The 21253-nt window shown below is 47.1% G+C and overlaps 1 protein-coding gene across 1 annotated transcript in view; it reads left to right on the plus strand.

Moving 5' to 3' along the window:
- Positions 1-21253, plus strand: part of LOC144169602 (uncharacterized) — a 39240-nt gene that overhangs the window by 8540 nt on the left and 9447 nt on the right. The window contains exons 4-11 of the mRNA XM_077698848.1: positions 60-291; positions 3483-4253; positions 4671-4868; positions 10841-10959; positions 17852-18007; positions 19915-20002; positions 20175-20243; positions 20810-20892. Coding sequence (XP_077554974.1) covers positions 60-291; positions 3483-4253; positions 4671-4868; positions 10841-10959; positions 17852-18007; positions 19915-20002; positions 20175-20243; positions 20810-20892 — 1716 coding nt within the window. The remainder of the gene's footprint in view (positions 1-59; positions 292-3482; positions 4254-4670; positions 4869-10840; positions 10960-17851; positions 18008-19914; positions 20003-20174; positions 20244-20809; positions 20893-21253) is intronic.

The following is a 21253-nucleotide window of genomic DNA, read 5'->3' on the forward strand; positions in this document are numbered from 1 at the left end:
GTTGTTTCAGCTTCCTCACGTCTACGTCCTTCCCCACCTTTCAATTTTTTTTTGCGCAGCACATCAGGACAGCGGCGAGCAACCCGTTCGACGGCAAAGGCTGCCAAGAGAAGCTCTGCCAAGCGGGTGTCCTCCCTAGCTTCCTCGGAGGACCCAGGGAAAGAAAATGCTGCCGTGGTGCCACCCAGGGCGTCGACCAGGACCAGGGGCAAGAAGGGCGTCCCTGCAATCAATTTGGAGGCAGCGACGCCTGCAGAGAAAACGCCCGCCCGCACTACTCGGCAGCGGCAGGTAGGTGCCGTCATCAGTGGGGAGTATCATTTCTGGCTGCGGGGTGTAAGTGGCCTGTGGCTACTTCTCTCCTGGGCTATCCGCAGGTGCGGGATGTGGGAAAAGGTGCACACTGGGGGTAGACCAAAAGCTGCACTTGTTATTTAACCTTGTGGCCGTGCAGAAGCAACACGCCAGTTTGCTCTCGCCTCTCGGGAAAAAGATGCTTTCCTCCTCACTGTGTAGGTTCACTGTCCCCAACTTCTCTTCTGCTTTTCTCTCTTTCTACCCGCCACTGTAGTGGGCGAGGGGGCACTGAAGGGAATTTTTCTATCTGCCCTCAGGTCAAACCCCTTGGGGCACCAAAAAGTATTGGGAAAACGTGCAAAGTGCCAGCTGTAAAAGATATGATTACATGGTAGCAGCTACTCATCACACTACCTCAGTAGCTTGAAAATCCGCAGGTGGTTGAAATTATTCCGGAGCCCTCCACTACGGTGCACCTCATCGCCTGTGTAGCGTCGGCGCGTTAAACTTCATAATCGATCAATAAGAACGAACACTGAGGCGGCCACCATAACAGGGCGGCGCTTGTGATGTCACCGTTCTTGTCACACCACTGCCAGTCTGGAGCGCGTGCATGCATCCACACGAGCTGTCATTTCCACCATCTCCACGTGCTTGGGCAGCATGATGTCAGTCCCAAAAACCATGACGGGATACACACGCCAGAGCAGCGCACTCAAACCCCATCCAGTATGTTGGCCACATCACGGGGGCCTTCACGTGGGCAGTTTGGGGCCAGGAGCAGCAGATGGCAACGTGCTGATGCCGATTGCAAAAGGGTGTCCGTTAGGCTTGTGCGAATATTCGGGGGCTTCAAATATTCTAATGAATATTACAGTATTCGAATTCGTTTTGACTCGAATTTAAAATTTCCGATATTTCGAAGTATTTGGGGTGAACGAATATCAAAACTGCATACAAGGTTTGGTTTCGTTAGGCAAGCCGCAGTGCCATTGACATCAGGCCTACGTCTTGACTACATGTGGAGCCAAGACAAGCGAAGCCACATTCAGAACGTTGTCGTAGCCTTCTTAGCGGGACCCGCATGGCGCGTTTTTGCACGCGATTCAGGCACGTCGGCGTTACGCGTGCGATTTTTTTGATGTTGGCGATTCAGCGGGCGCGGCAGCTTCTGTTTCGCTCAGAAAATGACGCTCGTCGCATGCGGCAGTGGGAGGAGCTTGACGACTTGCGCCAATGGGGGAGGCGCGCGCCTTATGGCGGCAGTTTCGAAGCGCTCGCGACAGCTGGCTGGCTCTGCCAGAGATGTTTAGGCTTACCACCCTGGCAGATATTGCATGGGCGCTTTTACTAGCGGCGCGGATGATGTTTTATAGTACCGTTTTCGCCCACATTATAAGCTCCTTTACCGCACAAGCAACTTCGTGCGTGCCTTGAGCGGCATTGTAGAACGCGCTTAGAAGCAGTCACTCGAGCTCCCGACACCACTTTGCGGCCGACGCCGACACCATGTTGCTGCCGCCGGCCGCGCAGCATGCGGGTGGTTCTGCGGCAGCGTCGGCGTGCCTGTGACATGCGCGGCATGTTTTCGCGAGCAGAAAACAACAGCCCGGCCGTTCCTGGAGAAAGAGCGTCAAAGAGGGGAGAGAGAGCCCGTACATCGCCATTGCTTGCTCGCTCAGCAGTCGGGCGCGTCGCCAGCTCGGTCGTATCATCCACCGGGCTGCGCAGGTCCGTTCGTAAGAGCCAAATTTTTTCCCATGGCAAACAATCCAATTTCGCCGGGACTTATCAGAAATTTGTGTTATCCCGAAATTCGTATCACCCAGAAACGTATCATCAAGATTCTACTGTATAGCACGTTTTCATGAAGGTCCCGCCAGGCCCGGAAGCTCAGTATCTCAGTGACAGGAAGCTCAGTGACACCTGACAGCTATTTGAATTCGCTTCGAAAGTATTCGAACTGAAGGACTATTCACTTCAACAGGGTTCGCACAGGTCCTTGAAAACCTTGTGAACCCTTGGACTTAGAAGTGTCAATTTCAAGGCCTGGAAAGTCCTGGAATTTTTAAATGGTCCTTGAAAACCCTTGATTTTTCCGGAGAGTCAATGGCCCGGTCTTTTCACAAGAATATTAAGTGTTTGTCATGGATTTTAGGTGTTAAGAAATGTAAACAAACAGTGTAGCAATCAAGTTTCAGTGTATTGCATGAAATTACAAGTTTGGTGGATTTTCATTATTACAAGGCAACATTGGGAGCAGGCACTTGTCAATCCAATCTATGTCTCGGTACAGTCCATTGAAAGCCAGCTTCTGTTCTGTCTTGCATCTTCCATATAGTCTGTGGATGCTCGCTCATTGCATGTTTGCTGTGCCTCATACGCTCCATCTGCATTTGTTTTACGTGCAAATGGTGGACGTGTACATTGTTCATCCTGCCCTGCAGCAACACTTGCAGATTTAATTTCAGCTAATACTCTTGCTGACAAAGCAGGAGATGCAGGCAACATTAGCCAAGTTTTGAAATCAAACAGCCTCAGCAAACACAAATGAAAAAGAAAAACCCCTAAATACCAGCCATAAAATAAAAAAATAAGGCTGGGGGGGCATTTACGAACCTGTTGGCACCTATCTAAATGTGCACTAATGTGCTTAGGCATTGTGCAATAAAAAACTTTTGCATTGTGTTGGAGAAGATAAAACGTTAGATGGGGACCTTGAAAATGTGTTGTCTGGTCCTTGGAAGTCCTTGAAAACGCTTGAATTTTTGCTTTTAAAGCCTGTACGAACCCTGCTTTGAACTAAAATATTACTATTCACACAGGCCTAGTATCTCTTCTAAGCTTTCCTGTGCGCACAAAGATTAAAACGGATTAAAAGTATGTTATACTGAATGGTTACTGTTGAAGCTTGCTGGGAGATATCTCCATATACAAAGAAAGCCTTTTACATAGTTATCTCAGCTTTGAAATTTCATGTCAGTACTCCTTTAAAATACAACTTGGTTCGCCTTTAGTGCTCTTTTCGAAATAGCTGCTCTTGAGGTGAACGCTGGCTTGCACCCACGGCACATAACTGTGTGCATACAGAGTTAGCCTCTTTCACATGCCCCGTTACGTAGCGTTCTGTCTTGGCAGATGTGAATTACAAATTTGTGCCTGCTTCTCCCTTTGTGTGTGCGCAGCCACTGCAAGAACAGCCTCTGACACGCTCTCAGGCCAAGGCTTTGGAAGCAAACTCCACACCATGCACTCCTCCGCCCAAGCGCGGCAACATTGCTCGAGGTCTGCTCGCCTCCCCCGCTGCTCGGCAGACACCCTCTAAACAGCTGTTCTCGCCGTATGCCAAGTGCAGTGTGCAGGAGAAGGCCAAGGCCTTTGAATCCCACGAGGCCATCACGCCCGCCAGCGCGAACAAGAATACCACCCAGGCACAAAAACGCACCAAGGCCTCGGCTGCACCGGAACCAGTCACGCCTGTGCCGCCTTCTCCGGAACTTCCTGCTCCGGAACCTAAAGCTTCCACCAGCGAAGCAGCAGCAGGCATCGAGGTGGCTTCGCCACCACCTCCCACCAATCGCCGCGTCACGAGGCAGACTGCATCCGGGCTCGGCAAGCGGGCTACGTCTTCCTCGGCGGCTGCTTCGGAGGGTGCTAGCAAGGAAGCAAACCTGGCTCCGTGCACGCCCGAGCTCATGCAGTCGCCAGTGAAGAAGCGCGTCACGAGGTCGTCTGTGGCGGCACTGCCAGCTTCCAGTCCTGCGGGCCAGGACCCTGGACCTAGCGAGCAAGGGAAGGCTGACGATGACTCCGTGATCACGTCGTCGTCGTCGCCGTCTGTCGTCGGATCATCTTCTTCTGACGATGAGGAATGGGTGTCACCACCCACGTCACCCAAACGTGCAAAGCTTGCACCCATCCAGCAACCCCGTTCTGCCTTGGGAGCAGCCAAAAAAGTGAGAAGCTGGGGGTAATTTTTCATTACAACTGGGGAGCCAGAGTTGGTGACCTTTCATTGTTCACCCCCCCGCCCCGTTTTTTTTTTTTTTTTTTCCCTTTTTTTCTCTCTCTCTCTCTCTCTCTTTCTTTCTTGTTAATTCGTTCATTTATTCCCCGTGCCACTCCCTTTGCTTTTTATTTTTAGCTCTAAGCAGTGGCTAGAATTTTAAGCGCTGCAAAAAGTTTGAGATTTGCTTGAATTCCTGAAAGTTTGAAATTTGCCCATGTTTCCAGCAAAAGACTCGGCAACGTAAAATGTGGTCGCCATTGTGCTTCGTGTAAATCCCTGCCAACAAGCTGTGGGCTTCATTGCGAGGCTCCAGCTGTGGCAGACCCCTTATTGGCTGCCCTTGTTTTCCCTTTGCCGGCTTCAGGACAGTGGCGTTCCAGCGGGCTCCAGTAAGGCCCCGGCCAAAGGGCGCCCAGTGGTCAAAGGGGTCCGCAAGCTGTCTGCTAACTACTCCATGTTCCGGTCGACCAATCCTGGCACGCCCAAGCACGGAGCCACACCCAAGCGCGCAGTCACCCCGTCGAGGCTGGGGCGTCCCGTGGCCGCAAGTGACAAGCGTCCGGTAGGAATTTCTCTCTCTCTCTCACCCCAAAACAGTGTGCATCCCAGTACGCTGGGTAGGTAGCACTTCTCTGGGGGCCATCATCTAATGCCGGTGCTGAAGAAAGCACTTTTTTTTCTTCTCTCTGCATTCGTCAATGTAACGATACGGTGCAAATTGCTTCGCACACATGTGCGCACATGGGATGCCGATGTGTAATGCGGTGAAGCCAGTGCATCGGATGTCCCCTTGAGATGATCCACACCATGGCTGTAACAAAAATAGTTTCGCTAACTCCAGAAGCTTGGCAAGCATGCGTATAGTGTAGAGGCTTTTAATCTCCTTTATAGCATTACAACACTGCAGATATTGCTACCTATGCAGTTAATTTTTAAAACAATAATGCCAACGGTGGCACAGTACAAGCGTTCCTCCAACCGGCAGTGCGCCATGCCAGGCACTGGAGAAGCACGAGCTCCACAGAACATGTTCCTCTTCTCCGTCACATGCCACTCTGAATGCGTTTTGGCAACTCTCCACGGGGAGCAAATGTCATCTGCTACAGAGCTTCTTTGAATGCTTGCAGTTGTTGGGCTATGTGGGTATTGGACTTAAAATTTTGCCATGGTCAGGAAGTGAGACAGCTGCGCGTATTGTGCAGTTTTGATACAAATTTGTTTTTATGCGCCAGGCTGCTCCACAAGCATGAAAATTGCAAAAATTGCACCATACTGCTCCAGACCAGTCTGAGAGCCAAGGATTTTAATGCTCCCATCAGTTTCCGTGGGGAAAAATGCTTACTGATGGCATAATTTTCGTGCACCTTTGAGGTGATTTCGGTTGTAAAGGTTTAATTGATCATTCAATAAAAAATCCGCATAAAATTGGCCGAGATAGTTTTTTCGAAAGTCGCAGTGTCTGGTTGCACGTTATATTCTATGCGTTTTTAAAGTTTTCCCATCAAAAACCATTGCAAAGTCCGGTAGAAAAAATACTTGTGTACAGAGGTGACAAACTACTTGTGCAAGTTGCTGAAAAAAACGGCAATTTTCAGAGTGCCGTATCTCTGGAACGACATTACTGGCCGCGGCCATCTTAGTGTTGTGAAGATCGGAAAACATGGCCACCGAGCGAAGCAGTTGCTCGTGGTTCAGACAGGGGCTCGTGGTTCACGCCGATTTGTACCATGGTTTTGGTTATGGGGGTGGCTGGGTTTACATTTTGTCGTTAGATCTGTTGCGGGAAGTAGCGTAACTCGAAAGACAGGAGTTCATCAAAAAGTATGTGGTGCCCGCGAATTCGCCGTGTTTCAGCCTTGACTGTGAGGCGCGGTGCGGGCTTGAAGTGAAATTTCGGACTCATTGCGGTGTTTTAAAATGCCGAGTTATTGCTGCCTTTGACAGCGAGCTTGCGAGTGTCGAAAATGGGGCGATCGAGACTGCAGGAGTGGGTGGCGCAGGCTACATCGTCGCAAAATGTTCAAGCAGTGTCCGATAGCGGGACGGGCTATTATGGCGCGCTAGTAATAATGGTTCATCTATCTGAAGGGAAATTTAATGCCGAAAGGAAGGTGGCTAAGCACCAACATTACTGCAATTACGGTCGTAGTGAACATGCACCTTAGGGATTGGAATGGGAGGACTGGTGGGGTGCGACGACTGTCGTTTCGCTTTGCTCAACTTTTGTCGTGGCTCTGCATTTGTGCGTGCCGTACTTTTGCGTGTATAACCCACCCCTGCATATAATCTGCACTCCCACTTTCAGCCCGCCGGGGAAAAAAAAAGAAATTCTCGCGTATTGCCCGCACATTTGATACAGGAAAGACTGCACCAAAGCTACTGCTCAAGCAACACATCACATACTATGTAGACAGAAAAAGCGTATATTTAGAAAGTAAAATACACCAACTGCAAGGCGAAAGTCACAATTCGCTATTAAAATTTAGTTGAGTGTGCTCATCCTTCTTTTTCTTTCTTGTCCTTGTATGCTTTGCGCAATCGCTGCCTTGGAAGGCTTGGTCAGTGTTACTGTGTACGAGCTTCACGGCACAACTCGCATTGCCGTGAAGCTTCACTAAAGGAAAAAAGATCCCGAGGTGGTCAAAATTAATCTGGAGCCCTCCACTACGGCGCGCCTCATCGCCTGCGTCACGTCAGCGCGTTGCACCTTACAATCAATCAATCGACACGCGTTTGCATCACCTGGGTGTGGAAAAGGGGAGTGGTCATCGCACGTCGCTGCTACCAACGAAGAATGCGTGCCACTCGTAATTACTCTGCATGAGCATGAGAGCACTGCACGGGCCTGATTTTAAGGCCCGAGCCCGCTTTGCGAAGCCCAAGCCCGACCTGGGCCCGTAACACCTAGCCCAGGCCCGGCCACGGCCCGGGCTTTCCTAGGTGAGCCTGGCCCGCGCTCCGCCCGGGCCCGTCGTCTCAAGCTCAGGTCTGGCCCGAGCCCGGTAATTTATTTTTGGCCTAGGGAGGGCACGCGTGTGTGTGGCCAGGCCCGGTCCTTGACTCTGAAGAAAATTTGTTTATTATATTTCGTTCAGTACCTTCGTAGCGAGCGATCAAGCAAGCATGTCATGAACTGAAACTCAAAAAAATAAGGGTTTAAAAGTGCACGTAGTTTAGCTTTCACCGTCTGCAGTTCATGCCACATCAGCGTAATAATAGCTCGTATTCTTACACGGGAGACACCATCACCTTTGACGACCATACTCTTGGCAACTTCACGTGGTTGTCTCGATCACAAGTTGGTATTGCTCAAATTTTTTGATTCGCATTTGAATCCACGAGTATGTACGTGCGCTGAAATATTTCACCTGTCACCTGGAGTGGTTGTTAAGCGGGGGTATTTCTCTAGCACGCGAGTTTGATTCCTGGCCACGGCAGCCGCATTTCGATTGGTGCGACATCTAAAACCCACGTGTACATAGACATAGGTGCATAGCTCCAGGTAGTCTGAATTAATTCCTTGCCCGCTAGGGCATTCCTTGTAATCGTATCTTTGGTATGTTATACACCAAAATATAAAATCTTGATGCAGCACATGAAATGTCATTAAAATTGCAGTATAGTGACCATCAGACCTAGCAAAACACGTTTTTAAAACAATGCGTACAACTAACACAAAGAAGCGTGCAAAAATAAACTAAGAATGTTCATTTTAATGCTGTTTTCTGCATTTCACATGGGACATATTAACGGCTGTGCCTATGAATTCAAGCCTGAGCCCGCCCCGCATCCATGGTGTCGAGTCCGAGCCCGGCCCGAGCCCACGGCATTCGACTTCAGGATAATTCGCGATAATCGACTTCGGGCGGCCCGACCTGGCTTGCAGGCCGGGTCGGGCCTGGGCTTTTGGGCCGGCCCGAGCCCGTGCAGTGCTCTAGTTTGGTTTTTGGCATCAGGGCACAAATGGTGCATCAGAAAATGATTTTCAATCGTCAGGTTTGCACTCTGGCAGTAATAATCCCAGAAATCGGCTGAAAATGTCAAGCAGTGCCTGTTTGCAAAGATACTTTATGATTTTAGACAGTTTTATTGCCTTTGCACACGTAGCTCCAAGTTGTGTTGTAGTTCTACTTACCACAGGACCATTCGCGAACAGTTTACAACAGTTTTGGCTTTATTTCTGCATCGCGAAATTCATATTTGGCGCTACTACGCAGTTGCCCAACTTCAAGCTTTCATGCCATGGCGCCTTGAGTGTCCACAACTGATCCTCGAAAAAAGCATGCCGCTCCTGATTTCACCCAACCCTAACCCGATATCTGTGATACGAACTGCTGATGCAAGTCGAAAGATGACACCCAGTTGCCAGATATCTGTTCCGCCGAGGAGAGCGCTTCAACCGGCCTTACACACCGCCAGCTGTTCGCCTGCCAGCTTCGTTTCCATTTGAGGGTATCTCCGGAGGTGTCGTGTTGCTTCTTAGTTGAACTGTCCACTCGGACGGAGTCTCCGATAAGTTTTTGTACTGTTTCATTTCAGAAATGTTAGGTGGCGCTGCAGTGCAGGAGGCTCATAGTGCTGATCTTTTTTATCGCGCAACATCTACTCGGCTAAAGTTTTCAGGGCACGGTTCTAGTGCATCGCACCTCATTCCTGCTAGCAAGGCTACAATAGCGAATCAGAAGATGGTAATAAAGCGCAACTATGTTTTGAGAGATTACTGACTGAACGTCGGCAAGCATCAATCACGGAGTTCCGTTTACAAGCATATTTTTCCACATCGCGTGCTTGCCCCCAAATACTGTGTTGGCCGTAAATGCAAAGTCAGTCGTTGACAAGATCTTTTTACGTTTTGTGGGGGCAAAGCGGTGCCTTTGATAATGTCAAACTGCCAGATTTCTTCCAGGACACCATCCAAAATTGCGCATTTTGAAACGGAGGTTGAGCTTCACTGCATGGCATGAGCACTTTTCTTTTTTTATATCTGACAAACCGTTCCGCGCAAGTGGCCATTTTTTCTAGGGTGTGTTTTTTAAATGTCTCTGCAAAATGTATATTCTAATTTTTCTTCTACCACCGGTGGTTTGTTATACACAGATGCTTTTTTATCATTTTCTTCGACAACTAGACAGAAATTTTGATTTTGATATTTTTTTGCAACTATGATATATGAAAACATTTTTAAAAAATGGTGTTATTGGAAAGGCCGTTAAATAATTTGCATTTTGTGTTCCTGTAGTTAGTGCCTAACCAATTTCTTAGCAGAAAAAAAAATGTTTTCTTGGACCCCCAAAAATCGGTCAGTTTTCCCACGGTCACGAAAGAGTTAAAGTAAAAAAAAAGGTGGAAAACAATACTTTTTTTTTTATGCCAAAAACGCCGCTGGAGCCATTTATTTAAAAAGCACCAGCTTCGTAATCACCGTCAAAGTCATTTTCTTTGCTTTTCAGCCTGTCGTCTGTCCTTCCGTGCCTATTTTGGGCACCACCGCACAGCTCTGTTCGCAAAGTATTTTCGCTTGTGGTCAACCTCTTTTCAGCCACTTGGTGGTGGTGGTGTTGCGCCCAGGTTTTGATCCGAATTATTTCAAAATGCTGGCTCTTGCGTTGCTGTCGTCATTGAATGAAAGAACACATCCAGTGTTGCAAATCTTGAGAGTGTGAAGCCCAAAAAATACGTTTTCTCGTGCACGGTTCCGAAGGACAAATGTGGAAAAAACGTGCAACAGCGTCTTTGGATTGCCCTCGCTAAGAAATCGGCTATGCAATGATTGCCAAGCAATTTCTTAATACAGCTGGTTCCAGAAAAACGTTCTGATCTCAAACTGCAAGTTTCTTCATGAAAAAAATGACAATAAACACGGAGAACATTCTAAAAGAGGATGTGGTCACTTACTACTTGGTAACGAAAAAACTGTTTTTAAGCGAGAAATACGACTTTCTAAGAAAAGTGTTAATATGGGTAATGTGCACAAGGAACTGGATTTCCCTAATTGGAAAGAAAAAGTCATTTAGCTTTTTTTTTTTTAAATTTCGCCTTGCTGTGCCCTTAAAAAATTGTCGGGCTGATTTCCGCTTTTAAAGGAATGCGTGTGGAGGTGACAGGTGCACTTATGCATCCACTCCTCTTGTTGGTGGCCTTGTTGGTGGACTTCAGCAGCGAAGAAGTTGCAATGACAAAATGATGAAGGGGCTGCATACTGTACTACCGTTTTTGGGCAAACTAACCAATCACAGCGGCAGGTTGTCCGAGAGCTTCCCACCGCAGCGACAATGATAATCTGTTTGTGCTTAAAGAATGCTTTCTGGGGCGCTAACCAGCCACTTTTGATGCCTCCGCACTGCCTTCTTCGCTGTTCAATCCCCAAACTGTACTTTTTGACAGTGCTGCGAAGGCTCCCAGCAGGCATCAAAAGTACGCACTGACTTGCCGTTCAATTTTTAAAATTGTTTCTGTAAGCTCGGGCTGTAAGCTTGGAAGGCTCCTTTAAAATGTTCATCTCGAAGGTGAGCCTACCGCTGTTCATGCACGCAGGGCTCAGTGAAGCCTTTTGCCCTGGACGAGTCCAAGAGGCACGACAACAGCAGCAGCAGCGACGTGGAGCAGAACCGCAAGCAGGAGATCCTGCGGCAGAAGATGGACTCAGCCAAGAAGTGAGCTGGGGCTCTTCCTTCATGCCTGCCGCATTTGTTGTATCGTTAAACAAGCACTGATGCGAGTTGCACACTTCGCCTGCCTACTTCATCAGGCTGTTTCCAGCAGCACCTTCCTTATCTCTTTCCCCCCTTTTTAATGGGAAAGCGTTACTTGGCAAAGTTAACGAAGGGGTGCATCCGGATGGCTGGTGCTGGCAAAACGCATCCCCAAAATGGCCAGCCATTCGTGCAAGCTGAATTCTAATTGGCCGCGAAGTCTTCCGTAGTGCGTGCATAAGAAATTTTCCCTGCAGTCTCAGTTGGCCTTCAGCTTCTGTGTGGAGCCAGTGTCATAACAAGCAGCATGGCTACTGATTCTGCAGCAAGTCGGGTGTCAAGGTTGTAGGCTGCAGTTGACATTTGCCATTGGGTCTGTGTGGCATCGGTGTGCTTTGGACAAAATGCATTGGCAGCATTTCCTGAGCATTTTGTCTTTGGGCTCGTGTTCTTCTGCCACCACTGGCCCATTTTATGTTGTGGAGCAGTTGTCTCTCTTAATACTGCTAGCTGTTGTTTTTTTGGCATCGCGAGTGCTTTGCCTCAAAACTTCAGCTAATCTTTTCCTGCAGGTACAGTCGCGCTCACTATGACCTACACCGCTCATTAGTATTCAGACGATTATATCGACAAAACAATGACTATGGGCATATACGTTAGGATAAGGCCTGATTCATTAGGACGTTATGCTTCTAATGTGTACTTGGTCTTTACCCCGGGTGCCAGACAAAGGTTCTACAAAGCGGTGAATACTAATGAGCGGTGTAGGTCATAGTGAGCGCGACTGTACATTCACGGTAGTTTTGGGCATGTCAGAAATGTGCACTGGCTTAGCTGGGTGCAAGTTATGTTTGCGCCTCCTTTCCCTTTTGGTTCTTAAAGCTTTTTCACCTAATAAAGGGACACTGAAGGGATTTGTAAACATTGCGGTATTACTAGCGCAAATTGTAGTCCAGAGTCCATAGGCCATGTTTCGACCACTCTGAGCGCGTTTGCGCGAATTTATTTAGTAGAAAAATCAATTCGAAAATGCTGTCCTCCTCTCTGCACCTTCGCCCATTTTCTGTGGCGTTTTCGTGCGACGTCAGGAGGAGATGAGCTGACTGACAATTGGCTGCACTACTGCACGGCTCGCCAACCTTCCGACAGAGTCAGTCGGCCGCCAACGGGTCGTCGCAATTTGCTCGCTCAGTTGCAACTAAGCCACAACACGTTTGTGAATGGAAGAATGTGCCTTTCTTTACTTTGTTAGTTTGTAAACTGTATCAAGCCCAGGGTCCAGGTCGCTACACACAAGCGCTGCACAAGCGCACATGCGACGCTTCGCTGACTGGTACGCAAGTAGGAAAACTAAGGCCACTTGAAGGCGGGAGAAGGGTCAGCGAAGTCAATATAGGTACTAAGGAAATAAAATCAACCTAAGCTTTTATTGTACAGCGTAAAACTAGGGAGCAGGAAGCACTTTTTTGCGCTGGGTGAATAAGCACAGCAGTCAGCAGCACGACCACACATCTGCGGACACTTTTCCGTCTAAGAAATGCAATTGCTAGACGTGAGATATTGTGGAAATTTGGAGGACGCTTGCTGCACGAGTGCTAAACAACAAATAGTTATCTAAGCAGCTTGAAATTCTAAAACTAAATAAAAATGTAAACTAGTAATACATGATATACCTTATATTACCAACACTCGCCACCGCTGGCCCGTGGCCGAGTGGTCTGGAGCGCTAGGTATGTTATTTTGCAAGTCACTAGTTCAAATCCCCAAGGGTACATGCCTTTTTTTGTAAGTTGATTTTTTTATTTGCGGCCGATGTTTTCTAAACTGTGTTCACCATTTTTGGGCTGTAATGTTCACTGCTCCACAAGCGAGTTCGCAGAACGCACGCAGACTGACACTGACGCGCTAGCCAGTTCTCGTTGGCGTGCTGTTGCCACAAGCACAGACTACTTGCGGGCAGTGGGCACAGGCCAGAATCAGCAGACCCTTGGCCTGGTGCGAACACGCTTTTTACGATACTGGCATGAGTGAGGCAAGCTCCGAATATGCGGGATAAGCGCATGGCATTTGAGCGTCTGCGGTGACACGGAGGGCGTTCATCCACTGCGTAGGCCTCGGCTAGTGATTGCTACGATTCCAAGCTGTCGTGGGAGGCTTATCTTAGGCATTTTACAGCCGACAACATGGCAGAAGCGTGGTACGACGATTACTGAGATATCGAGAATGCCCATCCAACGATGCCATTGGATGTCAAGCATGTTGTTTTACAGAACCGAAACCGAAACTTGTTTGAATGCTAACCTTGGACATTGTCCAATCAAGGTGCATCTCCTCCTGTTGTCACAACCTTTAGTTGGTGCGGCTGCCACAGACCACGCATGGTAGTTTTTCTTCTTTCAGGCTTTATAAAATAATTACCGACTTATCTGCCGGATAAACAATGAAAAGTGTGTAAATTTGAGCCAGTCTACGCAGTGCAAGCAAAACTGGGAGCTTGACAAATTCACTTCAGTGCCCCTTTAACCTACAAGTAAGGAACCCCTCAATGCGAACACTACTTATTCTCACTACTGCTGGTAAGCTCAGAAGATTAAGTTTTGTCTTCAAAGCGATCTTAGAGCTCTCGAACCAGAGTAGCAAAATAATTTTCTCACTGCTAATATTCTGTGTTTAGGTTTCGTAGCTTCTGTCAGTCCAGGCATAGTACAAACAGCATGGTAGGATAGATAAAATGTCTCTTCCGTGCCTCTAGGAAAAAACAATGAACAACACTGTCGTACGACTATCAGCGACACCACTTCCACGATCTTGCTTTTGAATTGATATTTGTCTCCTGCAAGGGTGGAAGTGCTCCACCATTTGTGTCAAACCATGCCAGGTGCTGCTAGAAAAACCTCTGCTTGACGGTCTTTATTTAATTATTTTTTTTAAGTTGTAGCTGAGCAGTCATCATTACTAGTAAGCTGTCGTCATAGCTGTGACAACACTATCGACAGACAAAGGATCCCGGACCTTCGAAAATTAGAGGGCAGCACGTACTTCCGTATGCTTAGAAAAATATTGTTTATGCGTGTCAACTCTCTTCGAGCCTGGGTAGCTCAATGGGCTAGTGACAGATAACCAAAATTGTGCAATTCCATTGTTATTACAAATGATAGCAATACATACTTTACGTTATTGTCTTCACTTGAGCCACATATCATTGTGATCAAGGTAGCTCTCTTGTTCAAGTGATATATGGGCAGCAGTGCCAAGTATTTCCTAGTGTCCGTCCTAATGAACCAAATTTTTTCTGACTTCATATTTATGATGTCAGAAGTCGTTTTACATCATAAAAAAACTTCTCACACGCTTAAGCAAAATAATAAAGTTTTGGGCATCAAAGGGTTGAAGTGGATAGAGGTGTTGGGCTGCTCAGACCCCCAGCTCCAGAAGAAGCTCGTGACTCAAGTAGCTGAGGGCATCGTGACATTCAGGGTCACACCCACCGACCGAACAGTTATCTCTCTCTCTCCAAGCGATCAGTGAAATTTCGCCGCCTTTTCTAAAGGCACACCTTAACTCTTTTCTTATGGCGCCACAGGCCATCGGACACGGAGTTTCGATGATTTCAAACGTCCCGCGAAAGCTAAAAACGGCGCCTGGCGGACAACTAACGCCATCTGGTGTATTTATTGACAACTCATTTTTCGATTTTATTATGTTTTGTTGATATTTCACGTGCAGAGACCGCGCCAAGAGTGCAATTTGAACCCGCGATAGTGGCAAGTTGTGTGAAAACGGCGTCCGCTTCACAGCGCACTCCGCAAAAGCGGACAGCTGTGGCAGGGAGTTCGGCAGCTGCGGCTGCTGCTGATTTTTGTTACTCTAGCGGCAGTAATGACTCCACGAACGATGTGGATTCGCTAGATTTTAGTTCTGATGAAGACGCTCTTATTCAAATGCCTCAGACCGACAGGTGCTGCCAGGTAGGTCCGTTTTTGACTTTGGGCTGTATTTATAAACAAAACGGGCTTCCTATCTGACGAATGCGGCTTTACACATTGATCTGTAGGGTCTGGACAACGTACGGTTGGGATATTTTGCCAAATGCGCCGCGTCATATCGCGTTATCACCTTCATGCTAGCCTGGCACTCGTGTCAGATTACCGCTACGGAGCAATGCGCGACACTTCTCAAGAGCACTGGATTTTTTTTCTCGTTTTTTACCATTAAAGTGAAAAGGATTTTGTCAGAACACAAAAAAAGTGTGCTTGGATGCATGACCGACTTACACTCAAATGGCTTTGAGGAGTGGCACAGCCGTCAGTTACGCTAGGTTGACGGGCCCACAAAAATACAAAACTTGGTGTACAGCGTTGATATATATATATTGAATCATAGCCAAGAAATGTAGGAACAATTTGTATATCTTAGAATTCCTAAAATAATTTTTAGGCTCATTACAATCGCCTATATACGTTGCGTGTATACTTTCTTGTGCATTTTTTTTTTCTGATTATTTGCCTAATGAACTGTAAGTAATTGTACCTTTCACAAAACTGCTATTATGTGTTTGTAAGAGCAATTTATAAGCTACAATTCCATGCATAGCAATGCTAAATGTGTCCACTAGCTCAAGAGAAAGTTTTGTGGAAGCACTCAAAATCGGCCGTTTTTCCGCCGTAACGAAAGAGCTAACCCACGTGCATCTTCAATGTGTGAAACCCCATTTTCGCATTGCTGTTCCTACTTCAAAAAATTTGCCCAATGCACCACGAGTATCAGCAGGTCACAAGAATTCAGCCCAGTGTAGTCTGTGTAAGCTTAGAGTTACAGATGTTTGACAGAATGGGGACCACGTCTACTGCGGACTAGCCCTTTGCTGTGTCATCTCTTTCCTTGTGTACTTCTTCTCCTATTGGGCTTGCAGTAACTGCACAGGTATCGACAACTGCTAGATCGTTCGTTAGTCTTTCCTGTCCTTTTGCTGACCTGCTGACCCACTGCCAGGTTTTCCTGCTCTTGAAGCATGGCAAAAGCTGGACGTCTGCACCCCTCTGCTCGCATGACGTTTTCGTTCAGCCAGTGCTCCCAACATGAGGCCTCTTGCTTGCTGGCCTTGCACGGCGTGGTCATTCTATGTTATCGTTAAAATGTTTACAAAATAGGGGCAACTAATTTGATCATGCAGTGCGTCTGGCATTGTTGTACAGGGGCTCAAACATCCCTCATGGAGTTGTTTGAATTGCCTTATCTTTGCTGAACTTGTGCCTTATCTGCCCCGCACTTGTTCCTTATCGTGGGAAAGTGGGGTTCAGGTTAGGTCCCTGCCCTCGCAGCACTTGTTGTCGAACTGACTGGCCTCTTCTTGGCTTTTCAAACCCAGTCACGTTTGCACCAGAAATAACAACTTAGCCCCTTGATTCCCCCTTTCTGTGCTGCAAGTTGACCCCATTTTTCCTCTTGACAACTGGGTAATCCCACTGCAGTCCCAATATAATTGACCTTGACATTGGTGATTGAGCTTGTAATAAATAAAACTACGTGTTCGGATTTGAGTACGTTTATATTGAAAAGAACTGCACGACCGAAACGGCCAGTGCTTTTCTGAAACTTGACAGGTTGGCATCTTTGACTTTGACTTTGAGTTAAACGCGTGAACAAATTTGAACTCTCCAAACAAGTTAGTGCTTGGGAGACTGATTTTGTGTGTTGCTGCCAGCAGTACATGTATTGCATGTGGCACCACCCCAAGACTGCAGTCTTATGGTGGTTCCATTAGCTGATCTCATAATGGTCTCGCACCCCATTCCTGTTTTTTAACAGCGGAGTGGTTGTTACTGGCTATAAGTTCGTCGCTGCAGGAACAAATGCCGAGCACTCATGAGCGCGTCCCTCCCAGCGGCCGCCAAACATCCTCGGCATGCGCTGGGGTTTTAGGAAAAAAAAAAAAAGAAAAACGGCAAAAACTTTGAGGAGCGAGAGAATGGCGAGTGCTCGTGAGCGCGTGCCTCTAGGCGAATGCCCAGTCTCCGGCTCGCACAGTGGCATTAGCAAAAACAAAAGAAAACTCCAGCACTGTCGTCAAGCTCTACTGCGCATGTTAAAAAAAAAAAAAAAAAAACCTTCAGGGCTAATGCTAAAGATAGAAGAGACACTTTGCTTGGGAGAGGTCACCGTGGCTACAAGTGTGCCAATCCTACCCAAGACAACTTGCAAATCCCACCGCCGCTGCCTCGAGTAGATGATGAAGAGCTGGTGGAAGTCTACAACGCTGAGTATGACTTTGTATCTGCCACTCGCCACGAAGAAGACAACTCTTCAATGCATATGACGATTACTAGCACTGCAACTATGCAAACAAACAGTGGCATTGAAACTTAACTATGTGTCCAGCAATGCTCACCTACAACAGCTTTGCCATTCAAGTCTTGCGCGCGAGTGCAAGCTTCCCTGTATTTCTTCTCCGAATTCTCCCACCCATGGATGTGCCAACTTTTCCTGCTCAATAAAACAAAGGCCACTGAGTGAATAGGCATCACAGTAATCCTCGAGATATGCCAGCCTTTGTTATTGGCCCCTTAACAGATTAGCTTTTGTTCTTGTGTGGTGGCTGTCGCGCCAAATGTGACATGTCTGGAATGTCTCTAGTCGCCTAGCACCACCTTATTGTAGATGGCAGGGTATAACCATATGCCAACCTGGTGCAGCCGGGTGGGAGGGCCCTGCTCAAGTCTTGTCTTCATTCTTGCATGTTGCCGTATTCTGTGTTTGAACCCGAGCCCAAGAGAAGCTGTGCTGCCCTCCCATTTGGGCAGTGCGCCAGCGGTGGTGTGAAGGGCGCTTGTCCCCTGGGCCCACCACGCTGCAGGGACCGAGAGCAGCGGCTGGCCCGGGTGCAGGCTGAGCGGAAGCGGCGCGAGGAACAGCGCCTCCAGAACGAGCTCCAGCGCCAGCAGCAGGCCGAGCAGAAAGAGCGGGAGCGGCTCAAGCAACGCGCCGCCTTCCACCAGCGCAAGCAGAGCGAGTCAGTCTCCTCCCGGCCCCTGCCGAAATATTTTTGTGGGGAAAGGGGGAGGCTCTTGGCCGTTTAGCAGCTCTGCTACGAGGCGCTAATCTTAACTCTGCCGTTTTAAGGGAGGGGCTGTGGTGCATCAGTCTTCAGCATTTGCACAGCCTCCCTGAAATCCTCGACTGTACTTGGCTTTTGATTTTGATAACAGTAAGGATAGACGTTGCAAGTAAAACTACCTTTCATGTTTACAAACCAGATTTAGTCACATTAAGAGCATTTATGCAGCTCACCATCCCAGTAAGTTGGTTTACGGCTATCTTTTGTGCTTTTGAGTTGCAAGACTAATCACCTTTAAAGTTGCCCCAAGATTACTTGAGTATGATGTAACCCGCCGCGGTGGCTCAGTGGCTAAGGCATTGCGCTGCTGAGCACGAGGTCGCGGGTTCGATTCCCGGCCGCTTTTCTGATAGAGGCGAAAAGCAAAAACGTCTGTGTGTACGAGATTTCGGCGCACGTTAAAGATCCCCAGGTGGTCAAAATTAATCCAGAGCCCTCTACTACGGCGCACCTCATCGCCTGCATTGCGTCGGCGCGTTAAACCCTACAATCAATCAACTTGAGTATGATGTAGAGTTTTTGCCTAATTAGTTATGGCAGTGTGATCAGGAAGGCCTACTCTGTGCAAGGGAGCTCTTGTAATATTCTTTTATTCCCTTTAAGCATCAAAAAAAAAAAAAGTTTCGCCTTCCTTTAGACATCGGATATAGTTTTGTGTCAAAAGGATTTATGCAAAAAGGGTGCGAAGCAGTAAAATTATCTATAACAGCTTCCTTGCACAGAATGGATTTTTCACATACTGTTCTTGCGATATCTTTAGAGGAACAATTTGTAAATCTGGACCCTGTCTTTTAAGGGGGATGTGGTGAATAAAACTTTGTTACTTATGTACCAAATCTAACCAAGCCCGGTGCACAAATACAGTTGACTATTACTAGTATTGCAAAACAAAAATCGGTTTATCTTGCATAGTTCAATTTATGAATGCATCCTAGTCATTAGTTCATCCCTTAAAGTGCTAGTTAAGCTTCAGTTTCTTCAAATTCCTGTGCCACTGCATTCACAAAAGTGTCTCGTGCGCAATATAGCTGTTTGTTTACTTTTATAACCTCAGTAAATACGTATCAGCAAATATGGCACAACCTTCATGCCCCATCTAACAGGTGAAGGAATGTGTGTATGCTAAAAATCTGCATTCGTAGTTATACATAAATAAATTTAGAAAGCAGAGCCCAGAGAGAACTAACAAACAGTGTCATCACACACAATACACCTTCATAAATACAGTGGCATGAGAATTTGAAGAAATTTAAGCTTTATTAGTCTTTAATTAAGGGGTGAACTGATTAGTAGGGTGCATTGATAACTTGATAACTATAGAAGATAGCTACAAACTGATTTCTCTTTAACATTGCTATAGCCAACTGTATTTGTGCACGAAGTTTGGTTAGAGGTGGTATATATATATACAGTTTTAACTGCCAATTGGGTCCCCCTTAACTTGCAGTGCCGACGATTGCCACCCTGGTAGGTATTTTAAAGCAGTAGAACATGCGGCAAGGAGGAGCACATTTGCATCTTGGTTGTTAGCGAGGCTCAAGGCATTGCACACTACTTTGTTAGCTGTAGTCAGATGTTTGCGGCGGTTCATGTGTGGAAACCATCGGGCAGAACGCTTGATCTACCACTAGCACTTACAGACTGCAGAGAGCGACCGTTGGCAGTAATGTTGGCAGTAACAAGTAATGTCTGTCTCCTGGGTTGTGCAATTCCCGAAGTTTTCATGTTCAAGTGTCACATACTTTGCTTCCTGCAGAGTAAAGGGGCGACACGTTCACGTCTTCGTGCATCCTCACTTTCAGGCGCAGCCTTATTGCCGACACCTTGGTAGCTGCGTCGAAGAGGAAGGCCGAGTCACCATTGCCTTCTACATCTAAGAAGGCCATAATTGTAAGTTATATGTCGGCTCACCTTTATGACTTTTGGTCTCTCTGTGGTCTCTCTAATGTATCTTTATCCTGAAAAATAAAATAAGACTCCAACCAAATGTACAATGTACACTTACATTTAGAGACAATGTACATTTGGAGACAAGTTTTCCTTTTTTTACGTACTTTTGCAGCTGAAACCTGTGAAGCCTGCCACTCCCAGGGCGGCCAGAAATGCATGCCCTGATGCAGAAGCTGCCAGGGTGAGTGCCGTGTGTGTGCGTGTGTGTGTGCGCGCGCGCTTTTGTTTAAATAATACGCTGTAATTGAGAAGTAAAACATAGAAAGAACAGTCTCCTTTCCTGGTGGGCCTATTCAAATAACGCGGCGTGGCAATTAAAGCAGTGAAGCAGTCTAGTAATTCGCAGTCTAGTAGAAAGTGGTTTCTGAGTCGGTTTTGCTTCTTTATTTATGCAATAAAATTGACGCAAATTTGCATTCACTCGTGTATGAAAATGGCAGTGAAATTAATAGCTGCCGATTGTATACATCCCCCTCATTTGATTTGTGTAGTTGGGGAAGTGACAGTCAACTTGCAGACAATATTCGGTCGTCAGATTAAAAATGAGTGCCCATAAGCCTAACCTTATCGTTACTGTTATTGTGAGAACATGTGGCAGTATATTTGCTGCTTTTTAAGTTACGTTGGCGATACTCGCACCTCCATAACCACCTGTAGCTGTTTCAGGGAGCACTTTGTCTGCTCCAAGTTCCTCTTCGAAATGTGAAATGCTGCTTCCATCACTGCCTGATATTACCTCTGATGCAGCTCATCTTTGGCCAGCCAAGCACAAGCCTGTCTCAAAAGGCCAAGGTTAACAACAGCCTTCAGCAGCAGGCCATGCTAAACAGGTGAGTGGGGGGAAGGTGGGGTTTTTGAGGCACAGATAGTGTACATGCGACGAAAATTGCTGGACTGTTGCTGTGGTCGTCAACATTGGTATTATTATTTATTATGATTATTATTATTATCACCATCCATGTCCTCGTGCAATATTGCTTGCCTTGAAAGATTGTAAGCCGGAGCGATTTTATCATGCAGTTCTGGCACCAATAACTCTTGTTTTGTTGGCAACCCTGGATCTGCATTGCTATGAAGTGTGCTGGGCTATTGACATGCCTTACAGTAGAAAGTAATTAATGCAGTGTTTGTGCATAATTGCTTACTTGGAGCTTAGAGTGGATCGCAGCACTCTGCCCATTCTTGACAGCA

The sequence above is a fragment of the Haemaphysalis longicornis genome, unplaced genomic scaffold (genome assembly GCF_048455015.1).
Source record: "Haemaphysalis longicornis isolate Haplotype H1 unplaced genomic scaffold, Haemaphysalis longicornis Haplotype H1 scaffold_2, whole genome shotgun sequence".
In the NCBI taxonomy this organism is placed as follows: Eukaryota; Metazoa; Arthropoda; class Arachnida; order Ixodida; family Ixodidae; genus Haemaphysalis; species Haemaphysalis longicornis.